We start from the raw sequence: 27,554 nt of genomic DNA on the forward strand, positions 1-27,554 counted from the left end.
TATCTGGGCATCAACATGAATGATTCAGGTTACTAAAGGTTATCACATTTTTATCTCACCTGACAGTTTTCACAGCAAAGTCCAGAAATACAGGCAGCACCTGGCTTTACCGTACAATTGGCTAGGCAACAACCATTCCGTAGGCACACCTTCAAATACAAAATGAAATAGCACCTCACTATAACAATCTGCTGCAGAGTTCTCCCGGCATAGCACTGCTCTTATACTTTATTGTTTTACTGAATGTCATTAGTGCTATTTCTTTCAAATAATAATAAAGTTAGTGAAGTTGAGAGACAAAGTCCCATTCCCCACCACAGTTCAAATCATATAGATTTAAAAGAATTATTAAAATTTTAGATCCAACTGCTACACAAGAAATCCAAAGAGAATGCTACTGTCTAGAGAGGAAGTATAGTCCAGTGATTATGAGAGTAGCCTATTACTGAGAAGACTGGGTTTAATTCCATGCTTTGCTGTAATCTTCATGTGAGCTTGAGGACAAGACACTCAGGGAACGGAGGCACAGAAAAACTATTTGTGAACATGGATAAGAGTACTTCCCTATCTCCTTGAGGTCTTATGATGATAAATACATTTAAAAGATTGTGAGGTATTCAGATTCTATGGTGATGGGGGTCACAGAAGTACCATAGACAGATGTAATAGTTCTAATGATTTAAAGACATGTGCAAACAACCTTCAATAGTTTTATTTTATGTATGCTTTTAATAACAGATTCACCAGGACACTAAAGAAGCATTCGGCAGCCAAAGCATACTCGTGAATCTGGTGCTCAGTTTGTAATTTACCTACTGGTTTAGAGGGTTGCATTAGTGAGACTGGTCCTATGTGCAGTTAGGTATGGGGATAGCGAGGGCAATATGAGGTCTGGTACCTTGGCCTGAGGGCCGCATTACTGACACCTCCCCCCACGCCTGCCCTCGGCCCCACCCCCACTCCACCCCTTTCATGAGGCCCTGCCCCTGCCCCACCTCTTCCCACCCCTTCCCTGCCCCCATTCCAACCCCTTTCCTGAAATCATTTTTGTTGCTCTTCTCTGGACTTTCTCCAATTTGTTCACATCTTTCCTGAAATGTGGTGCCCAGACCTGGATACAATGCTCCAGTTGAGGCCTAATCAGCGTGGAGTAGAGCAGAGAATTACTTCTCATGTCTTGCTTAAAACATAAGAACATAAGAATGACCATACTGGGGGTCAGATCAAAACTCCATCCAGCCCAGGATCCTGTCTACCAACAGTGGCCATTGCCAGGTACCCCAGAGGGAATGAACTTAACTGGTAATGATCAAGTGATCTCTCTCCTGTCATACATTTCCACCCTCTGACAAACAGAGGCTCGGGACACCTTTCCTTACCCATCCTGGCTAATAGCCATTAATGGACTTAACCTCCATGAATTTATCCAGTTTTCTTTTAAACCCTGTTATAGTCCTAGCCTTCACAACCTCCTCAGGCAAGGAGTTCCACAGGTTGATTGTATGCTAAGTGAAGAAGAACTTCCTTTTATTTGTTTTAAACCTGCTGCCCATTAATTTCATTTGGTGGCCCCTAGTTCTTATATTATGGGAACAAGTAAATAACTTTTCCTTATTCTTTCTCCACACCACTCATGATTTTATATACCTCTATCATATCCTCCCTTACTCTCCTCTTTTCCAAGCTAAAAAGTCCTAGCCTCTTTAACCTCTCCTCATATGGGACCCGTTCCAAACCCCTAATCATTTTAGTTGCCCTTTTCTGAACCTTTTCTAATGCCAGTATATCTATTTAGAGAAGAGGTGATCACATCTGTACGCAGTATTCAAGATGTAGGCATACCATGGATTTCTATAAGGACAATAAGATATTCTCCATCTTATTCTCTATCCCTTTTTTCATGATTCTTAACATCCCGTTTGCTTTTTTGATCGCCGCTGCACATTGCGTGGACATCTTCAGAGAACTATCCACAATGACTCCAAGATCTCTCTCCTGATTAGTTGTAACTAAATTAACTCCCATCATATTGTATGTATAGTTGAGGTTATTTTTTCCAATGTGTATTACTTTACATTTATACACATTAAATTTCATTTGCCATTTCACATGCATCCAATGATGTGGGTATTCACCCACGAAAGCTTATGCTCCAATAGCTCTGTTAATCTATAAGGTGCCACAGCACTCTTTGCCACTTTTACAAATCCAGACTAACACGGCTATCCCTCTGATACTATTTGCCATTTTGTTGCCCAATCACTTAGTTTTGTGAGATCTTTTTGAAGTTCTTCACAGTCTGCTTTGGTCTTAACTATCTTGAGCAGTTTAATATCATCTGCAAACTTTGCACCTCACTGTTTACCCCTTTCTCCAAATCATTTATGAATAAGTTGAATAGGATTGGTCCTTGGACTGACCCTTGGGGAACACCACTAGTTACCCCTCTCCATTCTGAAAATTTACCATTTATTCCTACCCTTTGTTCCCTGTCTTTTAACCAGTTCTCAATCCATGAAAGGATCTTCCCTCTTATCCCATGACAACTTAATTTACGTAAGAGCCTTTGGTGAGGGACCTTGGTAAAGCCTTTCTGGAAATCCAAGTGTACTATGATCACTGGATCCCCCTGTCCACATGTTTATTGACCCCCTCAAAGAACTCTAATGGATTATTAAGATATGATCTCCCTTTACAGAAACCATGTTGACTTTTGCACAACAATTTATGTTCTTCTATGTGTCTGAAAATGTTATCCTTTACTATTGTTTCAACTAATTTGCCCAGTACTGACGTTAGACTTACCGGTCTGTAATTGCCAGGATCTCCTCTAGAGCCCTTCTTAAATATTGGTGTTACATTAGCTATCTTCCAGTCATTGGGTACAGTAGCTGATTTAAAGGACAGGTTACAAACCATAGTTAATAGTTCCGCAATTTCACATTTGAGTTCTTTCAGAACTCTTGCATGAATGCCATCTGGTCCCGGTGACTTGCTCCTGTTAAGTTTCTCAATTAATTCCAAAACCTCCTCTAGTGACACTTCAATCTGTGACAATTCCTCAGATTTGTCACCTACAAAAGTCGGCTCAGGTTTGGGAATCTCCCTAACATCCTCAGCAGTGAAGACTGAAGCAAAGAATTCATTTAGTTTCTCCGCGATGACTTTATCTTCTTTAAGTGCTCCGTTTGTATCTCAATTGCCCAGGGGCCCCACTGGTTGTTTAGAAGGTTTCCTGCTTCTGATGTACTTAAAAAACATTTTGTTATTAACTTTTGCATTTTAGGCTAGCTGTTCTTCAAACTCCTTTTTTGGATTTTCTTATTACATTTTTACATTTAATTTGGCAGTGTTTATGCTCCTTTCTATTTACCTCACTAGGATTTGACTTCCTCTTTTTAAAAGATGCCTTTTTATCTCTCACTGCTTCTTTTACAGGTTTCAGAGTAGCAGCCGTGTTAGTCTGTATTCGCAAAAAGAAAAGGAGTACTTGTGGCACCTTAGAGACTAACAAATTTATTAGAGCATAAGCTTCTTTTACATGGTTGTTAAGCCATGGTGGCTCTTTTTCAGTTCCAAAGCTAATAGCTCAGATATCTCCTCAGTCAACTCCTTGAGTATTCTAGGATGCATTTCATCAGACCCTGGTGACCTGAAGACATCTAACTTGTCTAAGTAATTTTTAACTTGTTCTTTCCCTATTTTAGCCTCTTCTGATCCTACCTCATTTTCACTGGCACTCATTATATTAGACGTCCAATCGCTACCAACCTTCTTGGTGAAAAACAAAACAAAGAAATCATTAAGGACTTCTGCTATTGCCACATTTTCTGTTATTGTTTTCCCCCCTCATTAGTAATGGGCCTACCCTGTCCTTGGTCTTCCTCTTGCTTCTAGTGTATTTGTAGAATGTTATCTTGTTACCCTTTATGTCTCTTGCTAGTTTGATCTCATTTTGTGCCTTGGCCTTTCTAATTTTGTCCCTACATACTTGTGTTATTTGTTTATATTCATCTTTTGTAATTGACTTAGTTTCCACTTTTTGTGTGACTCTTTTTTGATTTTTAGATCTTTGACGATCTCTTGGGTAAGCCAGGGTGGTCTCATGTCATACTTCCTATCTTTCCTACACAGTGGGATAGTTTGTCACAGGTGTATAGATTCCAAATGATTTCAGTGTTGCCCTAGAATATTTTAGGCCACGCAGCCTATCTTCCATCTTTTGTGAAAAGAGGGAGAGACCCTAAAAGGCAAATCCTGGATGGTATGCTATATTTCAGGAGGGAAACCGGAAGACTGCAGCCACAAACACCTCCTAATAGATATGGCAGATACCATGGATCAAGCTGCTGAGTCTGCCATATCCAAGCTGTCCTTGCCACCAGCTTGCCCTTCTCTATGATAAGAATGAACTACTGCCTGGAGTCCTCCAGTAGCCTGTCTTTAAACATCATGATATTTTCCCCTAGGGTGAAGTCGTAGTGACATAGCAGAGCTTGTTGGTTAGCAATTCTAAGCTGTAGGCCTCCTGTAGAATAAAGTTGATGACCAAACAAGTCCAGCCTCTTTGATTCTTTACCTTTGGTGTCAACCCTTCTTGGTGTCCCTGCCTCTGCCACTCATTAGTTGTTGCCACTACTGGAGATGTAGGGGGATGAGAACAGAGGTGTTCAGAACTGTGTCCCTTCTAAGGGTTCCATTCTCTGCCTATTCCCTTCTGTTCTCTGCCTATTTAGCCATGGGGAGAAAGGGTTTGCAAAAATGTTTTGATTGGTTCCAGAATTGCTTCGTTAATCGGAAGCGTCACTCTGGAGGGCCCTGCACACGCTAATAGGTCCACTATCTTGTGGGATTTTTTCATGGACCTCTTCTGCTTGAATGTCTAACACTGGGGCACTCTTTTAAGCAGTTCTTGGTAAGCCTGGCATAATGACAGGTTTCAGAGTAGCAGCTGTGTTAGTCTGTATTCGCAAAAAGAAAAGGAGTAGTTGTGGCACCTTAGAGACTAACAAATTTATTTGAGCATAAGCTTTCGTGAGCTACAGCTCACTTCATCAGATGCATTTGGTGGAAAATACAGTGGGGATATTTATATACACACACAGAGAACATGTGTGTATGATAAAACCCATTGTTTCATGTTCTCTGTGTGTGTATATAAATCTCCCCACTGTATTTTCCACCAAATGCATCCGATGAAGTGAACTGTAGCTCACAAAAGCTTATGCTCAAATAAATTTGTTAGTCTCTAAGGTGCCACAAGTACTCCTTTTCTTTTTGGTAAGCCTTGTAATCCTCTAGTGGTGGTGAATACTTCTCTACAGCCTCATCTCTACAGCCTTATCTGGCAATGAAGAAGATGCACTAGGATGCTAGGGAAAGGCTGGTCTACCTCTTGCAATGGAGGAGCTGTCTGAGCAACTTTCAGCTGCTCAGTACCAGTGCCTGTACTGGGTATTGGAGGATGTTGTCTGCAGTACTGATGGTCTCTGTGCACCCTCGAGGAAGGCAACTCAGATGAGAGAGGGGTTGTCATAGCAGGGGCTAGGGCACTTCACAGGGTCCAGAAAGGCCACTTTAGCAGTGGTGGTCTCCATGGTTGTACAGGCCATTACCCCTTATGATTTAGCCACTGTTGATACTGCTGTGACTTCCATGGACCCTAAGGCTCTGACAGAGGATAAGCTTCCTCTGGGACTCAAAAGACCCTTCTTCTGAATCCAATAAAGATGAGTCAGATTCCTGCTATAACAGTGGAGAAAACCCATGTGGATAAGAGATAGGTAAGCTGAACATGGAGATGGTGGTAGTGAGGATATTAATAGTGGCTTGCTCCTGGAACATACTGGCTTTTTAGGTACCGGAAGCAACATCAGAACTGCTTGTTCTTGTGGAGTTGATGTAGGAACTTCAGTCACTAGTACCAGCTGAAATCCTTCCTTAAATGCTGGGGACACTGATACCAAAAGGTTAAGCAAATCTCTGGCAGCAGTGTATGCCTCCAGCATTATTGGTACTGGAATTGGGTCTTGAGTCTGGTGTCTTTGTATAGAAATTTCAGGGGTCAGCCTCGATGGACCTAGCATAAGTTCCAGAGTAAAAAAACCACTCTTGTTGCAGAGGAATGTTCTGTGGAATGCCATCCCACAGAGTCCTTGTCTCTAGCTGGTCTCAGTACCTAAGGTCTTGCTGAATGAATTACTGAGTCCTTGGAAGATCTGTATCTCTTCTTCAGTACCGGAGACACAGAACATGGTGCCAAAGACATCTCAGGAGGCACATCTGTGCTGAGGGTGCCACACTTGGAGTATACTCTGAGTCCTATGGTTCCAACAGAGGGTGAAGTGCCACCTCCATAAGGAGACCCTTATGCCTTGCTGGTCAATCCTTTTTAGAGTGAGGCTTAAACCCCCTACAAATGTGACACTTGTCACTTATGTAAGATTCCCCCAAACATTTTAGACAGTTTGGGTGCAGGTCACTGACCAGTATCCGTCTGGCACATGACAGGCAGAACTTAATCCCAGAGGGCAAGGCATGGCTCTGGACCCAGTCCTGAGAATCAGATTTGGTCCAAAAATGACTTAAAAACTGAAACTTATCACTAACACAATCTAAGCACTATATCTAACTAACTACTAAACAACAAAGAGAGTATATGCAATGAGTGATGGAAAAACGTGGATAGCAAGACTGGAAGTGCACCAACAGCCCTCACTGGTGGTAAGAAGGAACTGAGAGGGCTGGGGTCAGCTCCATCTGCTTATACCCATAATGCACAATGGCAGAGGGTGCTCAAGCCACCCAATGGGTATCGCTGAGAGAAAAAGTTCTCCAACAACTGTGCACAAGGCAAAGAATAACAAACATAAAAAAGTACTACTTCAAACAATGCACAGCCAACCTGTGAAACTTGTTGCCAGGGGATGTTGTGAAGACCAAAAGTATAACTGGGCTAAAAAAAGAATTAGAGAGATTCATGTAGGATAGGTCCATCAATGGCTATTAATCAAGACGGTCAGGGTATCCCTAAACTTCTGACTGCCAAAAGCAGGGGCTGGATGACAGGGGATGGATTAGTTGATAATTCATGTTCCCGTTCATTCCCTGGGCTAGATGGACCATTAGTCTGACCCAGTATGGTCATTCTTATGTTTTTATGTTCTAATCCCTGCTTTGAGTGCCAAACTGAACGCAGCTTTAACTATGGAGCCATGAACAGCACTTCTATGATAAAACCAAAATGACCTCCCCACAGTATTTTCTTGAAAAGTAGTTTTGAAATTGGATAAAACACAAGAAACGTACAATGCTTCTGTAAAACCTGCATTAAACTGATGTCTTCAGTTACTAACCTCATCCATGCCACAGTCACATTCCTTCTCATCGTTTGTCACACCATTACCACACATCTGTACTCCAAATGCTTTCTTTTCTGGTATGTCAAGCAGACAAGTTTTTTCTGGTTTTCTTATCATGTCATAATAGTTTGCTCTAGAGTAGTTACTGAACTCTGTACACTGTATTCTCCTACATAAGGAGAAGATATGTAATACTAAAGAGCACTTTCATCTGTCAGATGTATATCAAAATCCAATGGCTGGAAGTTAGACTCATAGAGTTAAAGGTCAGAAAGGACCATCATGATCATCTAGTCTGACCTCTTACACAGTGCAGGCAACAGAACCTCACCCACATACTCCTGTAAGAGACCCATAAACTCTGGCTGAATTACTGAAGTCCTCAAATCATGATTTAAAGACTTCAAATTAAAAAGAATCCACCATTTACACTAGTTTAAACCTGCAAGTAACCCATGCCCCATGCTGCAGAGGAAGGTTAAAAAAAAACCCTGGGGTTTTCTTCTTGAAGTAGAAACATGTATTACGTTGAAGCTATTCATTCAGATGGTGGTCTGATTTAAAATTAAATGGACTCCTCTAATACACAGACAAACTGACCATGCATATAAAATATAAAAAACAGACTAATCACTTTACAATAATGTATATACTGTAGCATGAAATCAACCGTGCACTATATTTTTAACTGAATATTCTCTGATCAGGAAATTAAAGTTGTTATTACAATACTTTTGATTTTATAATGATAATGTTTTAAAAATAATTCCTTACCTCATCATTGTTCCCTGCAGACTGATTCCATTGGTGCAAACCAGGTGGATAGTCCTTTCTGTATATGCAAATCATCTTGGAGTCAATCAGTAGTAGCTGCAAATTTTCCCACTCTCAGTCACTGACTCCTCTTCCTGTTTTCTCCAAAGTTTTTCAAAGCTGTACCTTCAGTTTAAGTGAGCCAGCAAGTGAGCTGTGGGGAGTTGCAGTGCTGGATTTTGTCCATAGAGAAGAATTCCCAGATGAGAAATTCTTTCTTCTGCATCCTGTTTCTACCAGGATGAGAGACAAAGCTCTGGTGAAAGGAATATCCTCCCTCCCAGCAGGGGCTAGGAGGGAGAAGAGTCAGAAAGAACCAGACATCAGAGCTTTGGAGGATTGGGAGTGATGGTTCTAGCAAAGGAGCCTATGAAAGAACACAGAATCATGGACTCGTAAAACTGGAAGGGACCTAGAGACGTCATCTAGTTCAGTCCCCTGCACTCATGGCAGGGCTAAGTATTATCCCAACATGTTATAAAAATGAAGGTTACTTACTGGTAACTAGAAAAGGAGTACTTGTGGCATCTTAGAGACTAACAAATTTATTAGAGCATAAGCTTTCGTGAGCTACAGCTCACTTCATCGGAGCTGTAGCTCACGAAAGCTTATGCTCTAATAAATTTGTTAGTCTCTAAGGTGCCACAAGTACTCCTTTTCTTTTTGCGAATACAGACTAACACGGCTGCTACTCTGAAACCTGTCATTACTGGTAACTAGAATTCTTCAAGACAGACTCTGCATATTCTGACTCAGCGGATACTCCTACCAGCGGAACCCTAGCTAGCAATGCCCATTACATAACTCACACAGCTCCCCTGCAATCTCAGTTACTTCTGCTCCAGCTTCAGGTCCTTCGGTAAGTAAGGCTTCCAGGAAGTGGGGAAGAGTATATGGAGAGCATGAATATGTAGAGTCCATCTCAAAGAACTCTGGTTACAGGTAAGTAACCTTCATTTCTTCTTTGAGTATCCTCTGCATATTCCCACTCATGGAAATAACAAGCAATAACTAACCAATGATGGTGGGATATGGAGTCCTAACTGAACAATGATTGCAGAACTGCTATATCAAACTTTGCATCTGATCTAGAGTCTGTCTAATAAGTTGTGCTTAGTGAAAGTATGGATTGAACTCCATGTTGCCATTTTATAGATTCCCACTAGAGCTGCCTTTGTCTTATAAGCTTCTTGAATACATAACGCTAAACCATCTAGAAAGCATTTGCACACTGACAGTTGTCCCCTTGTTTTCCTTCTTATAAGACATTAGCAAATTGAGTAATTGTCTGAAATGCTTAGTTTTGTCTAAATAGAAAATGAATGCCCTTCTAGCATCCAATGTAATCTAGCTTCACCCACTTGGTTGGTAAAATTAACGACTGATTAATATGAAAACCAGAAATCACCGTGGCAAGAACTTCACATGATTATGTAATACTATTTTATCTTTATGAAAGACAGGAAAAGGAGGCTCTGCCATTAATAGTTGTAACTCATTTACATGCCTCACTGAGGTAATAGCTACTATAAACACTGTCTTACTCAATAAATGAAACAATGTACAATCTCCGATACATTCAAATAGATGCTGTATTAACTGTGAAAACACTAAATTTAAAACCCAAAAAGGTACAGGATTTCTAATTGGTGGATATAGATTATTAATACCTTTTAAGAAACTCTTAACCACATAAGTAAATACCAATTTAATGTCCACAGGAACACTGTATATTGGTAAAAAGAAAAGGAGTACTTGTGGCACCTTAGAGACTAAGACTAAGCCTTGCCTTGGATAGCCTAGCCTAGGCTAGCCTTGCCTTGGATAGCCTAGCCTAGGCTAGCCTTGCCTTGCCTTGCCTTGCCTTGGATAGCCTAGCCTAGGCTAGCCTTGCCTTGGATAGCCTAGCCTAGGCTAGCCTTGCCTTGCCTTGCCTTGCCTTGGATAGCCTAGTCTAGGCTAGCCTTGCCTTGGATAGCCTAGCCTAGGCTAGCCTTCCCTTGCCTTGGATAGCCTAGCCTTGGATAGCCTAGCCTAGGCTAGCCTTGCCTTGGATAGCCTAGCCTAGGCTAGCCTAGCCTAGCTTGGTTCCCATCCACTTTTGCTTCCCCTACTAATTCTTCTCGGTTTGTGAGCAGCAGGTCAAGAAGAGCTCTGCCGCTAGTTGCTTCCTCCAGCACTTGCACCAGGAAATTGTCCCCTACACTTTCCAAAAACTTCTTGGATTGTCTGTGCACTGCTGTATTGCTCTCCCAGCAGATATTGGGGTGATTGAAGTCTCCCATGAGAATCAGGGCCTGCGATCTAGTAACTTCTGTTAGTTGCCAGAAGAAAGCCTTGTCCACCTCATCCCCCGGTCTGGTGGTCTATAGCAGACTCCCACCACGACATCACCTTTGTTGCTCACACTTTTAAACTTAATCCAGAGACACTCAGGTTTTTCTGCAGTTTCATACCAGAGCTCTGAGCAGTCATACTGCTCTCTTACATAAAATGCAACTCCCCGACCTTTTCTGTCCTGCTTGTCCTTCCTGAACAGTTTATATCCATCCATGACAGTACTCCAGTCATGTGAGTTATCCCACCAAGTCTCTGTTATTCCAGTCACATCATAATTCCTTGACTGTGCCAGGACTTCCTGTTCTCCCTGCTTGTTTCCCAGGCTTCTTGCATTTGTGTATAGGCACTTGAGATAACTCACTGATCGTCCCTCTTTCTCAGTATGAGGCAGGAGCCCTGCCCTCTCGTGCTCTCCTGCTTGTGTTTTCTGCCGGTATCCAACTTCTCCACTTACCTCAGGGCTTTGGTCTTCTTCCCCTGGTGAACCTAGTGTAAAGCCCTCCTCACTAGGTAAGCCAGCCTGCTTGCGAAGATGCTCTTCCCTCTCTTTGTTAGGTGGAGCCCGTTTCTGCGTAGCACTCCTCCTTCTTGGAACACCATCCCATGGTCAAAGAAGCCAAAGCCTTCTCTCCGACACCACCTGCGTAGCCATTCGTTGACTTCCACGATTCGACGGTCTCTACCCAGGCTTTTCCTTCCACGGAGAGGATGGACGAGAACACCACTTGTGCCTCAAACTTCTTTATCCTTCTTCCCAGAGCCACGTAGTATGCAGTGATCCACTCAAGGTCATTCTTGGCATTATCATTGGTGCCTACGTGGAGAAGCAGGAAGGGGTAGTGATCTGAAGGCTTGATGAGTCTCGGCAGTCTCTCCGTCACATCGTGAATCCTAGCTCCTGGCAAGCAGCAGACTTCTTGGTTTTCCCCATCAGGGTGACAGATAGATGACTCAGTCCCCCTGAGGAGAGAGTCCCTGACCACCACCACCTGCCTCCTTCTCTTGCATAACAAGTGCAAATAAATGAAGTAATCCAAGACAAAATTGTCAGTTAAGAGATTGGGAGACCTTTCTTCATGTGAGCCATAGCTGTATATAGTTGGGTGGAATTTTGGAATAGTTTAGTTTTTTCTGGTAAAGATAATTTGTGTATTCCATGAGTGGATGCAAGGCCAGGTACTTTTTAATGGAGATCTTACTGACTACTTTTCCATTTCAAATGGAGTCAAACAAGGCTGTATCCTTGCCCCATGTGCTAGTCAACCTCTTCTTCACCCAAGTGCTCAACCATGCTACAAAGGGTTCAATAGAGGCATATACAGCAGATAAAGACATGACAGTTCAGTTTTCAATCTTACAAGGCTCAAAGCCAAAACAAAAGTAAAAGAAATACTAATAAGAGAAGCACTCTTTGCGGATGATTGTGCCCTCCTAGCACACACAGAGGGAGATCTCCAGTACATCATAGATGGCTTTGCCGAAGCATCAAAATTGTTTGGCCTCACAATCAGCCTGGAGAAAACTGCGGTGGTGCATCAACCATCTTCACCACTCCATGCCATATCTAATAGCATATCCATTAGTGGAACCCAACTAAAGCAAGTTGACAATTTTACCTATCTCGGCAGCAACATCTCCAATGATGGATCTTTTGATAAAGAAATCACGAACAGGATACAGAAAGCTTCACAGTCACTAGGAAAGCTATGTAGAAAAGACCTGAAATCCAACAACATAACCCTCTCAACAAAAATAAAACTTTACAAGCCTTTGTGCTTACATCTCTCCTTTATGGCTGTGAGACCTGGACAAATGACATATCAAAGAGCTAGAGGCCTTCCATATGCGATCTCTGCTCGCCATTATGGAGATCTGCTGGCAAGACAAATTACAAACCTGGAGATTCTCCAAAAGTCAAATGCCACAAGCATCGATGTCATGCTGATAAAAGCCCAACTATGCTGGGCTGGCACATTATTAAGATGCCTGTACATTGACACCCCAGAATTTTTTTTTAATGGAGAATTGGCACAAGGATACCGGAATCAAGACCGTCCCAGAAAGCACTACAAGGACAGCATCAAGAACAGCACACACTTTGGTGCAATAAAACCAGATGATCTCAAGAAGGCTGTGTCAGTATGGCAAAACACAACACTCAGAGTTTTCCAAGCCTTTGAAGAGGACAGAAATAATCAACTGTTAGCTGCAAGGGAAAAGTGTCATACCACTGCTATAGCTACCAAGATGCTCTTCAATGACTTTGTCTGCCTGATCTGTTCACAAGCATGCATGTTATGCTTTGGACTTCAGAGTCACTCCAGAATTCACAAAAAGAGATAGAATGAAAATATCATAGTCGAACAGATGGAGTATGCGAGATGTAAAGAGCTAGGGCTCGTCTAACATCCAGTGACTGAAGGCATTGTTCATTCCTATTTGTATACGGCTTCAGGTAGAATATACTTTCCTATAAAACAAGTCTAATTTCTTTGAACCTTTTGATTTTGGGGTTGCACCCTGATGACCCTGCCTTTCTTTCTCATTGGCCGCAGATATCATCAGAGATACTAGGGGGAGGGACAACGGGTGTACCGGAACTTGTGGCCTGGGCAGGAACAAAGTGGGAAAGGGATGCGGGGTCTGCCACAAGGTCTTAACAGGATCCATAATGGCCTCATTGAGAGGCAGAGCTACTTTTGAGGGGCCCATTGCAGCTAACATGTCAAGTAGGCTTTGGGAGGACTTTTGCATTACCTCTACCTGTATGCTCAGATTTAAGGCCACACTCTTCAACAACTCTTGGTGAGCCTTACAGTCATTGAGGGGAGGTGACACGCCCCCTCCTGAGACAGCTTATCCAAGGAGGAGGAGGAGGAGGCCAGCACTGGCTGTGGAAGCTCTTCCTCTCTTTCTGCCTTGGCAGGATCCCATTGATCTGGCTCTTGCAGCTTGGTTTTGGGTTCAGTACTACAGTCCAGATTGGGTGCTGCCCAAGAGAACAATGCTCCCCTTCTTTCCAAGGCCACTGAATAGGAGCACCAGGAATGAGCCCTGGAAACTGGGGGAACACCCCAGGGGGCTCTAAAAGGGCCACTGGATCAGCGCAGGTCCCCAGTGACCTCCTGGCCATGCACTCAATGGTACTTCTGTGTCCAGGTCCATGGAAGCATAGAAATGCCTAGAGGAGTAGCAAGAATGGCTCCTCAGATGGGAAGAGTAAGAATTGATCTCCAATTCCAAAGAAGACAGGTCTCTCTCCAGTGAACACAGTGGTACCATTCCCACCTGTGCCAGAGACTGGTGCCAGGGTGGAGATGCCTGCACCAAGGCCAGCAGAGCTTGTTTCCCTTTTACACTACTGAAGGGTACAGGACTGAATGATGACAGGCTCCAGCAGGTTCCTTCCTCTTTGCCAGCACCGATAATGCTGACTCTTGTATCACCATTGACACTGATACCAACAGCAAGAGACAGTCTCTGGCAGTGGCAAACGACTCCAGTGTAGTCGGTACTGTTTGGATTGCACTCTATTCTGATCCTAATGACTGTCTGTCTTTGGTGTTGGGGATTGCCCCCTCTTGGCCACCTGTTTCGTGTGCCTTTTCCTAGGCACTGGGGATGGTGATCATTGCCAGGACTCTAATATGGTAGGGGGAGCACTCTTAACTGAAACTGAGGCACTTGGTGCTGAGTCTGACTAGCCTGCCTCAGATGGAGGTCTCAGTGCTGTCTTCATGAGCGAAAACTTTAGCCTGGCCTTCTGGCCCTTTTTTGTGCAAGGGTTTAAATCCCTGTAGACCTAGTAATGGTCCCCAACGTGAGCTTCACCCAGGCATTTCAGGCAGCATGAGTGTGGGTCACTCAGGGGTGTAATCTTGTTGCAGGAGGTGCAGGGCTTAAGGCACTGCCTCGGCACCAGGGAACCAACAAAACTCTGCTAAAACACGAAGTTACAGAACTTCACTAAAATTATCTAAAACTGACTACAACTAACTATGTACAGAAAGAAGAAGAAGAAAAAAAAGGCCACTGAGAGAGTTTTCAAAGGCAAGGGTAGCTGTTCCAACAACCATCATAGGCACTAAGAAGGAACTGAGGGGGCGCAAGGTTGGCTGGGCACTTTATACCGGTGCTATTGGAAAGATGAACAAAAATAGATCTGCAACTAGGGTCCTAGATTTCAAAAGGGAAAAGTTTAAAAAAATAATGGAATTAGTTAGGGAGGTGGACTGCATCAAAGAACTCAAGGATCTGAATGTGGAGGAGACTTGGAAGGAGAAAAACCAATACACCCAGGTCTATCAAAGAATGACTATGAGCTGAGCTGCCAATGTGATGCCACCATGAAAAAGGCTAATGCAGTGTAAGGATCCAAGGTATTTTCAGTAGAAACAGAGAAGTTAGTACATTTATACGAGGCACTGGTGAGACTTCATCTGAAATAATGTGTACAATTCTGGTCTCCCATGTTTAAGAAAGATTAATTCAAACAAGAACAGGTGCAGAGAAGGGCTATTAGGATGATCTGAGGAATGGAAAACCTACCTATCAAAAAGCTTGGCTTGTTTAGTCTAATCAAAAGAAGGCTGAGGGGAAGATATGATTGCCCTTTATAAATACATCAGAGGGATAAATACCAGAGAGGGAGAGGAGTTATTTAAGTTAAGCTCCAATGTGGATACAAGAACAAATGGATATATACTGCCCATCAACAAGTGTAGGCTTGAAATTAGGTGAAGGTTTCTAATCAGCAGAATGAAGTTCTGGAACAGTCTTCCAAAGGGAGCAGTGGGGGCAAAAAACCTAACTGGCTTCAAGAGTGAGGCTTGATTAGTCTATGGAGGGGTTGGGATAATGAGACTGCCGACAATGGCATGTAGCCGATCTGCGATATATCTCCAATGGCTAGTCATGGGGCACTAGATGGGGAGGCTCTGAGTTACTACAGAGAATTCTTTCCCAAGGGTCTGGCTGGTGTGTCTTGCCCACATGATCAGAGTATAACTGATCACCATATATGGGCTCAGGAAGGAATTTTCCCCCTGGGTCAGATTGGCAGAAACTCTGAGAGTTTTTCGCCTTCCTCTGCAGCATTGGGCACAGGTCACTTGCAGGTTTAAACTAGTGTAAATATGAAGTCTTTAAATAATTATTTGAGGACTTCAGTAACACAGCCAGAGGTTATATATTGCAGGAATGAGTGGATGAGGTTCTGTGGCCTGAAATGTGCAGGAGATCAGACTAGATGATCATGATGGTTCCTTCTGACCTTAAATTCGGTGCATCAATGACCCTATCCTTTGCTCCCTTGGCTCATGAAGCTATACACCGGCCACTCGACAGCATCTAGGAAAGATTCAACTAACAACTCAGCAGGTGCAGAATGAATTAGATGTGCTTTTGAAGACTGAAGGGACCCTGACATTTTTTCCTCACAAGATTGGATCTCAGTGAGAATAATATCTCAATGATTACAAGCCTCACAGGTGCACCAGGCTGAGGCTGATTGTGCCCAGAGGAGCCCTTTAACTCCTTTCTGACTGGGGTGGGGATCTGCCCCATCACATACTCTCCCATTTAACATGATCCTCAGGACCCCAGTGACCGCAGCGGCACAGGTGCTAGCAAACAGAGCTGTAAACAGGGGAGTTTGAGTGGGAGTTCTGTTGGAGGAGAAGGTAGTTGTACTTGGTTTTGTATTTCTAGTATTTGTGTATGTGTGTGTGTGTGTGTAGGGGCTTTGTGCTGGGAGAGCAGCTGAGCCCTGCTTAGGGGGTGGGGCTTCTGACTAGAGGTCCTATAAAGGTAGCCAGCCAGTCGTGCAGCGGCACAGGAGCTAGCAAACAGAGCTGTAAACAGAGGAGTTTGTATTGTGGTGCTTGTTTGGGGTTTGCTTTTGCTGGGGGGTGGTCTTTTTGGTGTGACTTGTGTTTCCCAGATTAACAGGACTTAGGTGGGAAGGCGATGACAGATACGGAGGCAGCTGTGGGAGTGACTCCTGTAGTGGAAGACACATTGAGGATGACTGGATGTGGAAGCTGTGGTATGTACATGATCCTGGAGGGGGGACCTGGTAAGAGTTTTTTCTGCATGAAAAGCCGTCTGATAGAGCTGATGGAGGAAAAGATCTGAGGTTTGGAGATGCAGGTGGAAAGTCTTGTTGAGTTTAGGAAGGGATTTGAGCAGATGATGGAGCAAAGATATGAGGTATCTGAAGGGAAAAGCTCAGACTCACAGATGGAAGCAGGGCTGGGGAATTTTGAGGGGAGAGTGGGTGAGGAAAGTGGTCAGTGGAAGCATGTGACTAAAAGAACCAGGCAGAGGAAAAGATGGGCTAGTGAAGGAGAAATAGAGCTTGGTTTGCAGAGTTGGAAAATGAAAAAGGGGCTCAGCAGGTACTTGTTGAAGGTGGAAGGGTAAGGAAGAAGAGAAGAGAGGCTAGTCCTATAGGAAAAGCGGAAGAGTCAAGGGGGACTACACCAAATATGAGCCCCAGGAGGATACAGGATGGGTTGAAGAGGATTATAAGGGAAAATAGGAATGGAAAGAACTTGCAGCCAGAGGGAACAGGGGAGAGACTGGAGAATAGCACTGTCACCAGTAAAAGGCAATACGTGATGTAGACCTGAGGTTGAAAAGGATCCTAAAGGGAGCGGGAAAGAATCCCCTAATTATCCTTCATGTGGGAACAAATGATATGGCTAGATTCTCGCTGGAAAGTATTAAGGGAGACTATGCTAGGCTGGGGAAGACGCTTAAGGAAATTGAGGCTCAGGTGATCTTTAGTGGGATCCTTCCTGTTCCTTGAGAAGGGCAACAAAGGTGTGACAAGATTATGACTGTCAACAAATGACTTAGGCAGTGGTGCTATAAGGAGGGCTTTGGGATGTACGGCCACTGGGAGGCATTCACAGACAGAGGACAGTTCTCTCGGGATGGACTTCATCTGAGTAGGGAAGGAAATAGACTTCTAGGATAAGGCTGGCACAACTGATAAAGAGAGCTTTAAACTAGGAATTAGGGGGAGATGGTTGGGAGATGTCCAGGTAATCTCCACGCCAGATTTTAGCATTGAGAGGGAAGAAGACGAAGTAAGGAAGGATACAGCTGTGGGTAGGAGAATGTATATAAGGAGCGAGGGCGGTGTGGATACTAGTCTAATAGGTTATACTGGCTGTAGAATGACTGTGCCTAATAGGGTACAAAATGTGAGCGAAGCCAAACAGCAAAAATTAAGATGTTTGTACACCAATGCGAGGAGCCTAGGTAACAAAATGGAGGAACTAGAGCTACTGGTGCAGGAAGTGAAACCACATATTATAGGGATAACAGAAACATGGTGGAATAGTAGTCATGACTGGACTACAGGTATTGAAGGGTATGTGCTGTTTAGGAAAGACAGAAACAAAGTAAAGGTGGTGGAGTAGCATTGTACATCAATGATGAGGTAGAATGTAAAGAAATAAGAAGCGATGCAATGGATAAGACAGAGTCAGTCTGGGCAAAAATTACATTGGGGAAGATAACTAGTAAAGTCTCTCCTACGATAGTGCTTGAGGTGTGCTATAGACCTCCGGGATCTAATTTGGATATGGATAGAGCCCTTTTTAATGTTTTTAATAAAGTAAATACTAATGGAAATTGCATGATCATGGGAGACTTTAACTTCCCAGATATAGACTGGAGGACCAGTGCTAGTAATAATAATAGGGCTCAGATTTTCCTAGATGCGATAGCTGATGGATTCCTTCATCAGGTAGTTGCTGAACCGACTAGAGGGGATGCCATTTTAGATTTAATTTCAGTGAGTAGTGAGGACCTCATAGAAGAAATGGTTGTAGGGGACAATCTTGGCTCAAGTGATCATGAGCTAATTCAGTTAAAACTAAATGGAAGGATTAACAAAAATAAATTTGCAACTATAGTTTTTGATTTCAAAAGGGCTGACTTTCAAAAATTAAGGAAATTAGTTAGGGAAGTGGATTGGACTGAAGAACTTATGGATCTAAAGGTAGAGGAGGCCTGGGATTACTTTAAATCAAAGCTGCAGAAGCTATCGGAAGCCTGTATCCCAAGCAAGGGGAAAAAATTCATAGGAAGGAGTTGTAGACCAAGCTGGATGAGCAAGCATCTTAGAGAGGTGATTAAGAAGAAGCAGAAAGCATACAGGGAGTGGAAGATGGGAGAGATCAGCAAGGAAAGCTACCTAATTGAGGTCAGAACATGTAGGGATCAAGTGAGACAGGCTAAAAGTCGAGTAGAATTGGACCTTGCAAAGGGAATTAAACCAATAGTAAAAGGTTCTATAGCCATATAAATAAGAAGAAAACTAAGAAAGAAGAAGTGGGGCCCTAAACACTGAGGATGGAGTGGAGGTTAAAGATAATCTAGGCATGGCCCAATATCTAAACAAATACTTTACTTCAGTCTTTAATAAGGCTAAAGAGGATCTTAGGGATAATGGTAGCATGACAAATGGGAATGAGGATATGGAGGTAGATATTACCATATCTGAGGTAGAAGCGAAACTGAAACAGTTTAATGGGACTAAATCGGGGGGCCCAGATAATCTTCATCCAAGAATATTAAAGGAATTGGCACCTGAAATTGCAAGTCCATTAGTAAGAATTTTTAATGAATCTGTAAACTCAGGAGTAGTACCGAATGATTGGAGAATTGCTAATATAGTTCCTATTTTTAAGAAAGGAAAAAAAAGTGATCCGGGTAACTACAGGCCAGTTAGTCTGACATCTGTAGTATGCAAGGTCCTGGAAAAAATTTTGAAGGAGAAATTAGTTGAGGATATTGAAGTCAATGGTAAATGGGACAAAATACAACATGGTTTTACAAAAGGTAGATCGTGCCAAACCAACCTAATCTCCTTTTTTGAAAAAGTAACAGATTTTTTTAGATAAAGGAAATGCAGTGGATCTAATTTACCTAGATTTCAGTAAGGCATTTGATACCGTGCCACATGGGGAATTATTAGATAAATTGGAGAAGATGGGGATCAATATGAACATCAAAAGGTGGATAAGGAATTGGTTAAAGGGGAGACTGCAACGGGTCCTACTGAAAGGCGAACTGTCAGGCTGGAGGGAGGTTACCAGTGGAGTTCCTCAGGGATCGGTTTTGGGACCAATCTTATTTAATCTTTTTATTACTGACCTTGGCACAAAAAGTGGGAGTGTGCTAATAAAGTTTGCAGATGATACAAAGCTGGGAGGTATTGCCAATTCAGAGAAGGATCGGGATATTATACAGGAGGATCTGGATGACCTTGTAAACAGGAGTAATAGTAATAGGATGAAATTTATTAGTGAGAAGTGTAAGGTTATGCATTTAGGGATTAATAACAAGAATTTTAGTTACAAGTTGGGGACGCATCAATTAGAAGTAACGGAAGAGGAGAAGGACCTTGGAGTATTGGTTGATCATAGGATGACTATGAGCTGCCAATGTGATATGGCTGTGAAAAAAGCTAATGCGGTTTTGGGATGCATCAGGAGAGGTATTTCCAGTAGGGATAAGGAGGTTTTAGTACCATTATACAAGGCACTGGTGAGACCTCACCTAGAATACTGTGTGCAGTTCTGGTCTCCCATGTTTAAAAAGGATGAATTCAAACTTGAGCAGGTACAGAGAAGGGCTACTAGGATGATCCAGGGAATGGAAAACTTGTCTTATGAAAGGAGACTTAAGGAGCTTGGCTTGTTTAGCCTAACTAAAAGAAGGTTGAGGGGAGATATGATTGCTCTCTATAAATATATCAGAGGGATAAATACCGGAGAGGGAGAGGAATTATTTAAGCTCAGCACCAATGTGGACACAAGAACAAATAGGTATAAACTGGCCACCAGGAAGTTTAGACTTGAAATCAGACGAAGGTTTTTAACCATCAGAGGAGTGAAGTTTTGGAATAACCTTCCAAGGGAAGCAGTGGGGGCAAAAGATCTATCTGGTTTTAAGATTCTACTTGATAAGTTTATGGAGGAGATGGTATGATGGGATAATGGGATTTTGGTAAGTAATTGATCTTTAAATATTCAGGGTAAATAGGACTAATCCCCTGAGATGGGATATTAGATGGATGGGATCTGAATTACCCAGGAAAGAATTTGCTGTAATATCTGGCTGGTCAATCTTGCCCATATGCTCAGGGTTTAGCTGATCGCCATATTTGGGGTCGGGAAGGAATTTTCCTCCAGGGCAGATTGGAGAGGCCCTGGAGGTTTTTCGCCTTCCTCTGTAGCATGGGGCATGGTTGACTTGAGGGAGGCTTCTCTGCTCCTTGAAGTCTTTAAACCATGATTTAAGGACTTCAATCGCTCAGACATAGGTGAGGTTTTTCATAGGAATGGGTGGGTGAGATTCTGTGGCCTGCGCTGTGCAGGAGGTCGGACTAGATGATCAGAATGGTCCCTTCTGACCTTAGTATCTATGAATCTATGACTGAGCCTGACTCCTTCACTTCCCATGAAAATAAGTTCACATTGATGCAGGAAAAAAACACAAACAAAATTCTTGAAAAATCTGGACTGAAGACGACAGACTCCTAGCACAGCCTGTCTTTCAAAGCGCTAAAGCCTTTCTCACAATTTTCATCTCTATGCACCTTCTTTGAACTCCCATCTTGTATCAGATCCACCAAAGGGATGGGATGGCAGTGAAACTGGGAATAAACAGCCTATAGTAAGTAGCCATTTAGTCCAATGAAGTGCCATACCTGCCTCTTAGTCTGCAGAATAGGACATACCAACAATGTCTGTACATTGCTGACTAGTGGCCTAAGTTTGTCTCCTCTCACAGTATAACCAAGGTAATTCACCAATTTGCATTTTGCTGGATTGACTATGAGCCCTGCCTCAGTCAGGGATTGGAGGACTGCTCAAATCTATCACTAGTGGTCATCCCAGTTGTCGCTATAAGTAATTATGTTATCTAAATATGCAGCAGTACACTGTTGGTGAGGTCTGCGTCATCTGTTTGTTAATCATTGTGGCTGCTCCATGTAAGCCAAAGGGCATTGTCTTGAAGCAGAAGAGCACCAATGGTGTTGATAAGGCTATTTTTTTCTGTGATGTGGGTGATGAGAGGATCTGATAATATCCTTTTATGAGATCTAAAGTATTGGTATACCTGGCAGACTGTAAACATTGCAATAGCTTGTCTACTTGCTTCAAAGACAAGCAGTTGTTTTCTTGTACCACAAAGGACAGGTCAAGAGATAATGGGTTCGAACTACAGGATAGCAGATAAGATTAAATCTCAGGAAAAACTTCCTATTGAGGTTGTGGAAGCTCCTTCACTGGAGGTTTCCAAAAGAAGGCTGAATAACTATCTGTCTTGGATGGTTTAGACACAACAAATCCTGAATCTTGGCAGGGGGTTAGACTAGATGAACCTTGCAGTCCCTTCTAATCCTGTGATTCTACTTGTTGTATTGGTTAGTGTCAAAATTTGAAATCGTATTAACTTTTTGGAAGTCTATGCAGAACTACACTGAACTATCGGGTATTGGAACAAAAATGATGGGACTTTGCCAGTTCCTTTGGGCTGCTTGACTACCACTGATCCAGTATAGCCTCCTGGTTGTCTCCCTCATCTTCCAAGGTAAGGGTGAGAGATTCTCTCTAACTTGCTATCCCAGGACTGTCTTGATGTGGTGGTGTATCAGCTGGGTCTGTCTGGGTGCAGAAAAGACTACATCGGGGTGGCCTCAACGAGATGTAAAACATGGTATCTTTTCTTGATGGTAGTTTGGTGCCCCTTTACATTTGTGCTGGCTCTTGATTAGATGCTTGAGGCTCCAGTTCTGGATCTGGCAGGTAAGGAATTATTAATATGCCTTTTCTGATTTGCTACGGCTTCAGCAGGTACACATGGTAGAGCCCTAGTTTCTATCCACCTTCCAAGCAAGGGGAATTTGTAATCTAAATGGCCAACCAGATGAACCACTTAAAAAGGTCCTTGCCAGCTGGCTAGCAACTTGGATTCCATGCTGGGAAGCAAAAATAATACTCTGTCCCCAGTTGAAAGGTTTGTAGTCATGCACCCAAGTTGTATGTTTGTTCTTGTGCCTTTTGGGCCCCCAACACATTTCACAAACAAAATCCCACAGCAGGTGCAAGAACAAAAGATCTCCCTGAAGTGGATAACATACTGGGCCATGTTGGGATATCTTTGAATCCTGCTCTTCCCATCCAGGCATCTAAGCTGTTGTCCATAAAACAGTCTGAAGGGAGAGAATACAGTGGAGGCTTGTGGTACTTCCCTTATGGGGAACAAATGGAGAGGAAGTAGCTATCCCAATGACTGGGATTGGAGCCCACAAATCTTTTTAGCATTGCCTTCAGGGTTTTGTTGAATCTCCGAACCAATCCATCCATTTGTGAATGATAGATGAAAGCTCTTGGCAACTTGAATTTCAAAAGGGAGCGCAGCTCCTGCTTTTTTTTTTTTTTGAAGTAAAGTTGGTCCCATAATCTGTAAGTATTTCTTGGAGAATTCTTACTTGAGAAAAGTTTCATGAGTTCTGAGGTGACTGCAGTCACCTTTGTGGAAAGCAGCAGGATGGCCTTTGGGTACCAGTTGGCGTAGTCTACTCACAAGCATGTATTGACATCCCACTGCACTTTTTCCCCAAGGTCCTACCATATCCATCCCAATTCATTCGAAGGGCATTTTGATTGGGAGAGTGTGATCAAATGGGCCTTTGGGCACTCAGGACAGGAGGCACAGTACTCTCTGACCTCCTGGTAGCTGTCAGGCCAGTAGAAATGAGCCAACATTCAGGACAAGGTTGTGATGCTGGCACCATAACAGATGGATCATTCTCTTGTGGATTGGTTCTGGAAACAGAGACTGATGCCACTGAATGCTGAGTCAGCCTTCAGAGCCTTTCCCTGGCTCTGGGATCCCTTGGTGCCTCCTTTATCCCAGATGCACTTGGAACAGATGCTGGTCTAGGAGGCTTAACCAAAAGCATGGGAACCCTCAGTTCTAGGAAGCTTCACTGCTAACGCTTCTTAAGGCAAGATTCCCTGTAGTCTTTTCTGCCACTTTTTCTTTGTTCATATGGTAAATATTAAGTGTATTGAGCACTTTGATGCTGAGTGACCCTGGCCCAAGAATGCCAGGCATCTAGACGCTGGGAACACCAATGGACATGACATGCATCTTTTAAAACCTGATTTCTTGGTCTTTGGTTCTGCTATCAAAGCACCAAAGAAACTTATACTTAAAAAAATTCAAACTACACAACTATATTAATATATGTCTAACTAATTACAACTAGCATCTAACTAGGCACTACATATATGGATCTGGAAGAATCCTGGATGGATTCCTAATCCATCTGCTGGTCATGGTTGGAAAGACATGAAGCAGCATACCTCTTTTATTCCCTCACCATGGAACATCTGATGTTTGCTAAGGGAATGGTTGAGGGAGGTGTGCAAGCGCTCCAATGGGCACTGCTACCTAGGCTTCAACCATTCAGAATGTACTAGTCAGAGCATCCCATGAATGGGAATATGCAGAGGACATTCAAAGAGGAACTTATACCTATTTTAGTCTTTGAAGGGAAACCTCCTGACAAAGAACTTTGCCCTGAATTATGAAGGGGAGGGGTAAAACTGTGTTGTTTTAGTCATTAATAGCCACATCCAGCTGAATCTCCAAACAATATAGAAAATGGCATAGCCATCAATGTACCAAGGCCTTAACTACAAGGCCTTGAGAGCCAAAAGAGAAGGATGCTGCATTTGTCTTTTAAATGTCCTTTGTTCAAACAAAAAAAGACAACAGGAATACCAATCAAGGGCATCGCTTCCTGACAGTACGTAGACAACATGTGTGAGGTAATATCTTTTATAAAAGTAATGACAGTACATACAGTGTTTAAATCCTGGAGAGTATGCGTAGTTATTAGCAGAAAGGACTACATAGAAACAAAAGAAAAAGGGAGTCTGTTCAAAGAGAACTAAAGCTTAATGAATACTTAATTACCTACTTACACGAAACCCTAACTATTTACCAATAACAATAGATGATAAAGCTAGGTGAAGCAACACAGGGAGTTCCAACTTGCATCACAGGCAGTGAGAAAGAACTAAGGGGACTTGAGATGATCTCGCCCTTTATGCTCTGAGCTGCAAGCACAAGGACATTCAGGGCACATATGTGCTCCCAACAGCACAGCTAACAAAAATCTGACTCAAGTGTAGTGGGTGCACATATACCTATAGTGAAATCACTTGAAGGAGAACCAGTGCCACAAGGTGCATTCACCTCCTGGGGAAGGTCATTGCAAAGTGGGCTAGCACAAGGAGCAGGAGGCCTATAATCACTTTCCATTCTTGGGTTTCATACTGAACTCAAAAACTGCAATGCAATGAAACTGAGGTCAAATGCGGAATAAGCGGCCAAAAAAATCCCAAAACAACTTCCTCACCCAAAAGGACAAATAAAAACCAAAGGAAAAATATTACTTGTTCGAGTCAGAAAAGACTTTTGAATTTAACTAATTTGTCAAAGGCTGGAGCCAACTGGCCACATGGAAAGGAAGGGAAGAGGAGTCAGTGACTGAAGATGAGAACATTTTCAACTGCTATTCTGTCCCCCTACATCATATGTTATGTAGAGGAAGGACTATCCTGTCCCATGTGTATCGGAGGCAATCAGTCTATAGAAAAAAGGAACTATTCTCCAAGATGACCTTATCAAAAGCCATAACTGTTGTATTTAAAAGTTTAAAACCAAACATTACTCATGAGGCAAATGACCACATGACGCATTTTCCTCCTCCAGGGCATTTGCAAACACAGCCTCTAGCTGTATTTCTCTTAGAATTATCATGAGGGAAGCCAAGAGAATGGCCCATCTCATGTGCAACACTGATTGCATCATAGAGCACTGAGCTAGATCTCACCTGTACACAGTTAGACAAAACACAAAGACAAGAGGGAGTTATGAATTACATATGAACATAAAAAGCCACATTTAGTTATTACATGGACACACTTGATGATTTCATTTGCAAACAGATAATTTTAGAACATTGCAGAATTCGAAAAGAGAACTTTCAGAGTGAAGGAATAATTTCTTCACACTATTCTCTGGGATCCTTTTAACAGGGGGAAAAAATCACTTACGAGTGATATGCCTAGCTCCGCCAAGATCCACAGGCCATAACATTTCATCCCATAATTCTTTTACATCAAGCCTATAAGTGGAGGTTACTTACTGTAACTGGATGTACTTAGACATTTGTGGTCCCTATCTGTACTCCACCCATAGGAATGCATGCACACGAGTCTGGAAATTCTTCAAAACGTGTCTATTGACTGGCATATAGGCAGGAGTTTTCCTCATGCTCCTAACTGATGGTATGAGAGGCAGCATGGGTCAATGCCTCTACAATTCCTCTTCTTACAGCAAATCAAACAGGATCTGAAGCAGATAGGGTAGAGGGCGGGTTGTGGAATACAGATAGTGACAACACATCTTGAAGAACCTCCAGTTACAGCAAGTAACCTTCAGCACTTCTTTTTCAACTGATGGTGTATTCTCCATGTGGGTTACTGGTAAGCAGTGTTCAGACTGGAGGAGAGTGCAAGGAAGATGACACAAAAATGCCATTTCTACCTCTTCGTCCACAGTCAATCCATTACAGTGTAATGTGTCACACATATGTGGACAGAACTCCAAGTCACTGCCCTGCAAATGCCCTAAAGCAGGACATCAGATAGGGATGCTATCGAGGCTGCTTATGCTCACATGGAGTGAGGTGTCATATCCCCAGGGAAGGAGGAATTTTTGATATTTTGTAGCACTCCAATATGCATCCTGAAACCCACTTAGAAATCCTCTGGGAGCATGCGATCTTTCAACTATGGCAATAAAAAAGCTGAGATTTTCTAATGGGTTTGTTTCTTTGCATGTAGAATGCCAGGGCACACCTGACATTAAGGGAGTGAAGTCTCTTGTCTTCAGAAGCATGGGGTTTCAGGAAAAATACAGGAAATTGTATTGTTTGATTGATGTGGAATTTAGAAACAATCATGGGGAGAAATATGGGGTGTAACTGAAGAGAAACCTTCTCTTTGTGAAACTGTATAGGGAGTGTCTGCGATGATGGCTCCTCGTTCACATACCCTTCTGTTGCCATAGGTTCAAAGGGCAGATCTGTGAGTGTTGACAGGACAAGGATAAGGTCCCATTACGGTATACCTTTAATGATCAGTGCGGATAGCCTGATCTAGGCCTTCATAAATTGTACAGTAGTTGGTAAGAAAGAAATAATGTTGTTCCACTGGAGGGAAGAAGGCACTAATCACTGCTAGGTATACCCACAGCAAAGTAAGAGCTAGACCTGAAGTCTTCAAGGATAGGAGATAGCTTAGGTCAATTGGAATGCCAATGGTATCCAGCAAACATTGGTGGAGACATCCATAGCCGAAAAGTGCCTCCATTTGGTTAGGTAGCAGGTTCCTGTAGAATCCTTTCTACTTTGCTTAATGATTTCCTGAACAGGGGTGGAGCATGAGCATTCTATTTCGGATGCCCATCCAATCACCAGATCATGAGGTGGAGAGAGCTCAGGTGCTTGATCCCTCCCTCCTTGGGTTAGGAGATCTGGAAATGGTTAGATCCTGATAGGTGGGCGGATGGACGTAGTTAGAAATTCTGTGAACCAGAACTGTCTGGGCCAGTAAGGTGCTAGAGAATGATGTTGGCTTTGTCGCAGTGGATCTTTCCTATGATTTGTGGGAGTAGGGGGATGGGAGGAAACTTGTATCTGGGGCCATCCGTCTCAGAAAGCAGGAGAGGGTCACCCTGGGAGTTGCAACCCACGGCTCCCCTGGAGCAATACACTTCCTTTAATCTGGGACACAAATCAGTCCCATAGTGGAGTACTCCATTGTGTAAATATCTTAGTTAGGACTGTGTCATGAATCCCTCATTTGTGATCTGCAGAGAAGATTCTGCTTAGTTTGTCTGCCAAGGAATTGTGAACACCTGGGAGGTACATGG

The 27,554-nt window shown here is 42.9% G+C and overlaps 1 protein-coding gene across 1 annotated transcript in view; it reads right to left on the bottom strand.

Annotated features, from left to right (window-relative positions):
* LOC122457847 (disintegrin and metalloproteinase domain-containing protein 21-like) overlaps positions 1-27,554 on the bottom strand; it is a 76,905-nt gene that overhangs the window by 30,736 nt on the left and 18,615 nt on the right. Inside the window, 3 exon segments of the mRNA XM_043503940.1 lie at positions 60-149; positions 7,356-7,530; positions 25,283-25,449. Coding sequence (XP_043359875.1) covers positions 60-149; positions 7,356-7,530; positions 25,283-25,449 — 432 coding nt within the window.

This window comes from Dermochelys coriacea, chromosome 1 (genome assembly GCF_009764565.3).
Source record: "Dermochelys coriacea isolate rDerCor1 chromosome 1, rDerCor1.pri.v4, whole genome shotgun sequence".
NCBI classification, from domain to species: domain Eukaryota; kingdom Metazoa; phylum Chordata; order Testudines; family Dermochelyidae; genus Dermochelys; species Dermochelys coriacea.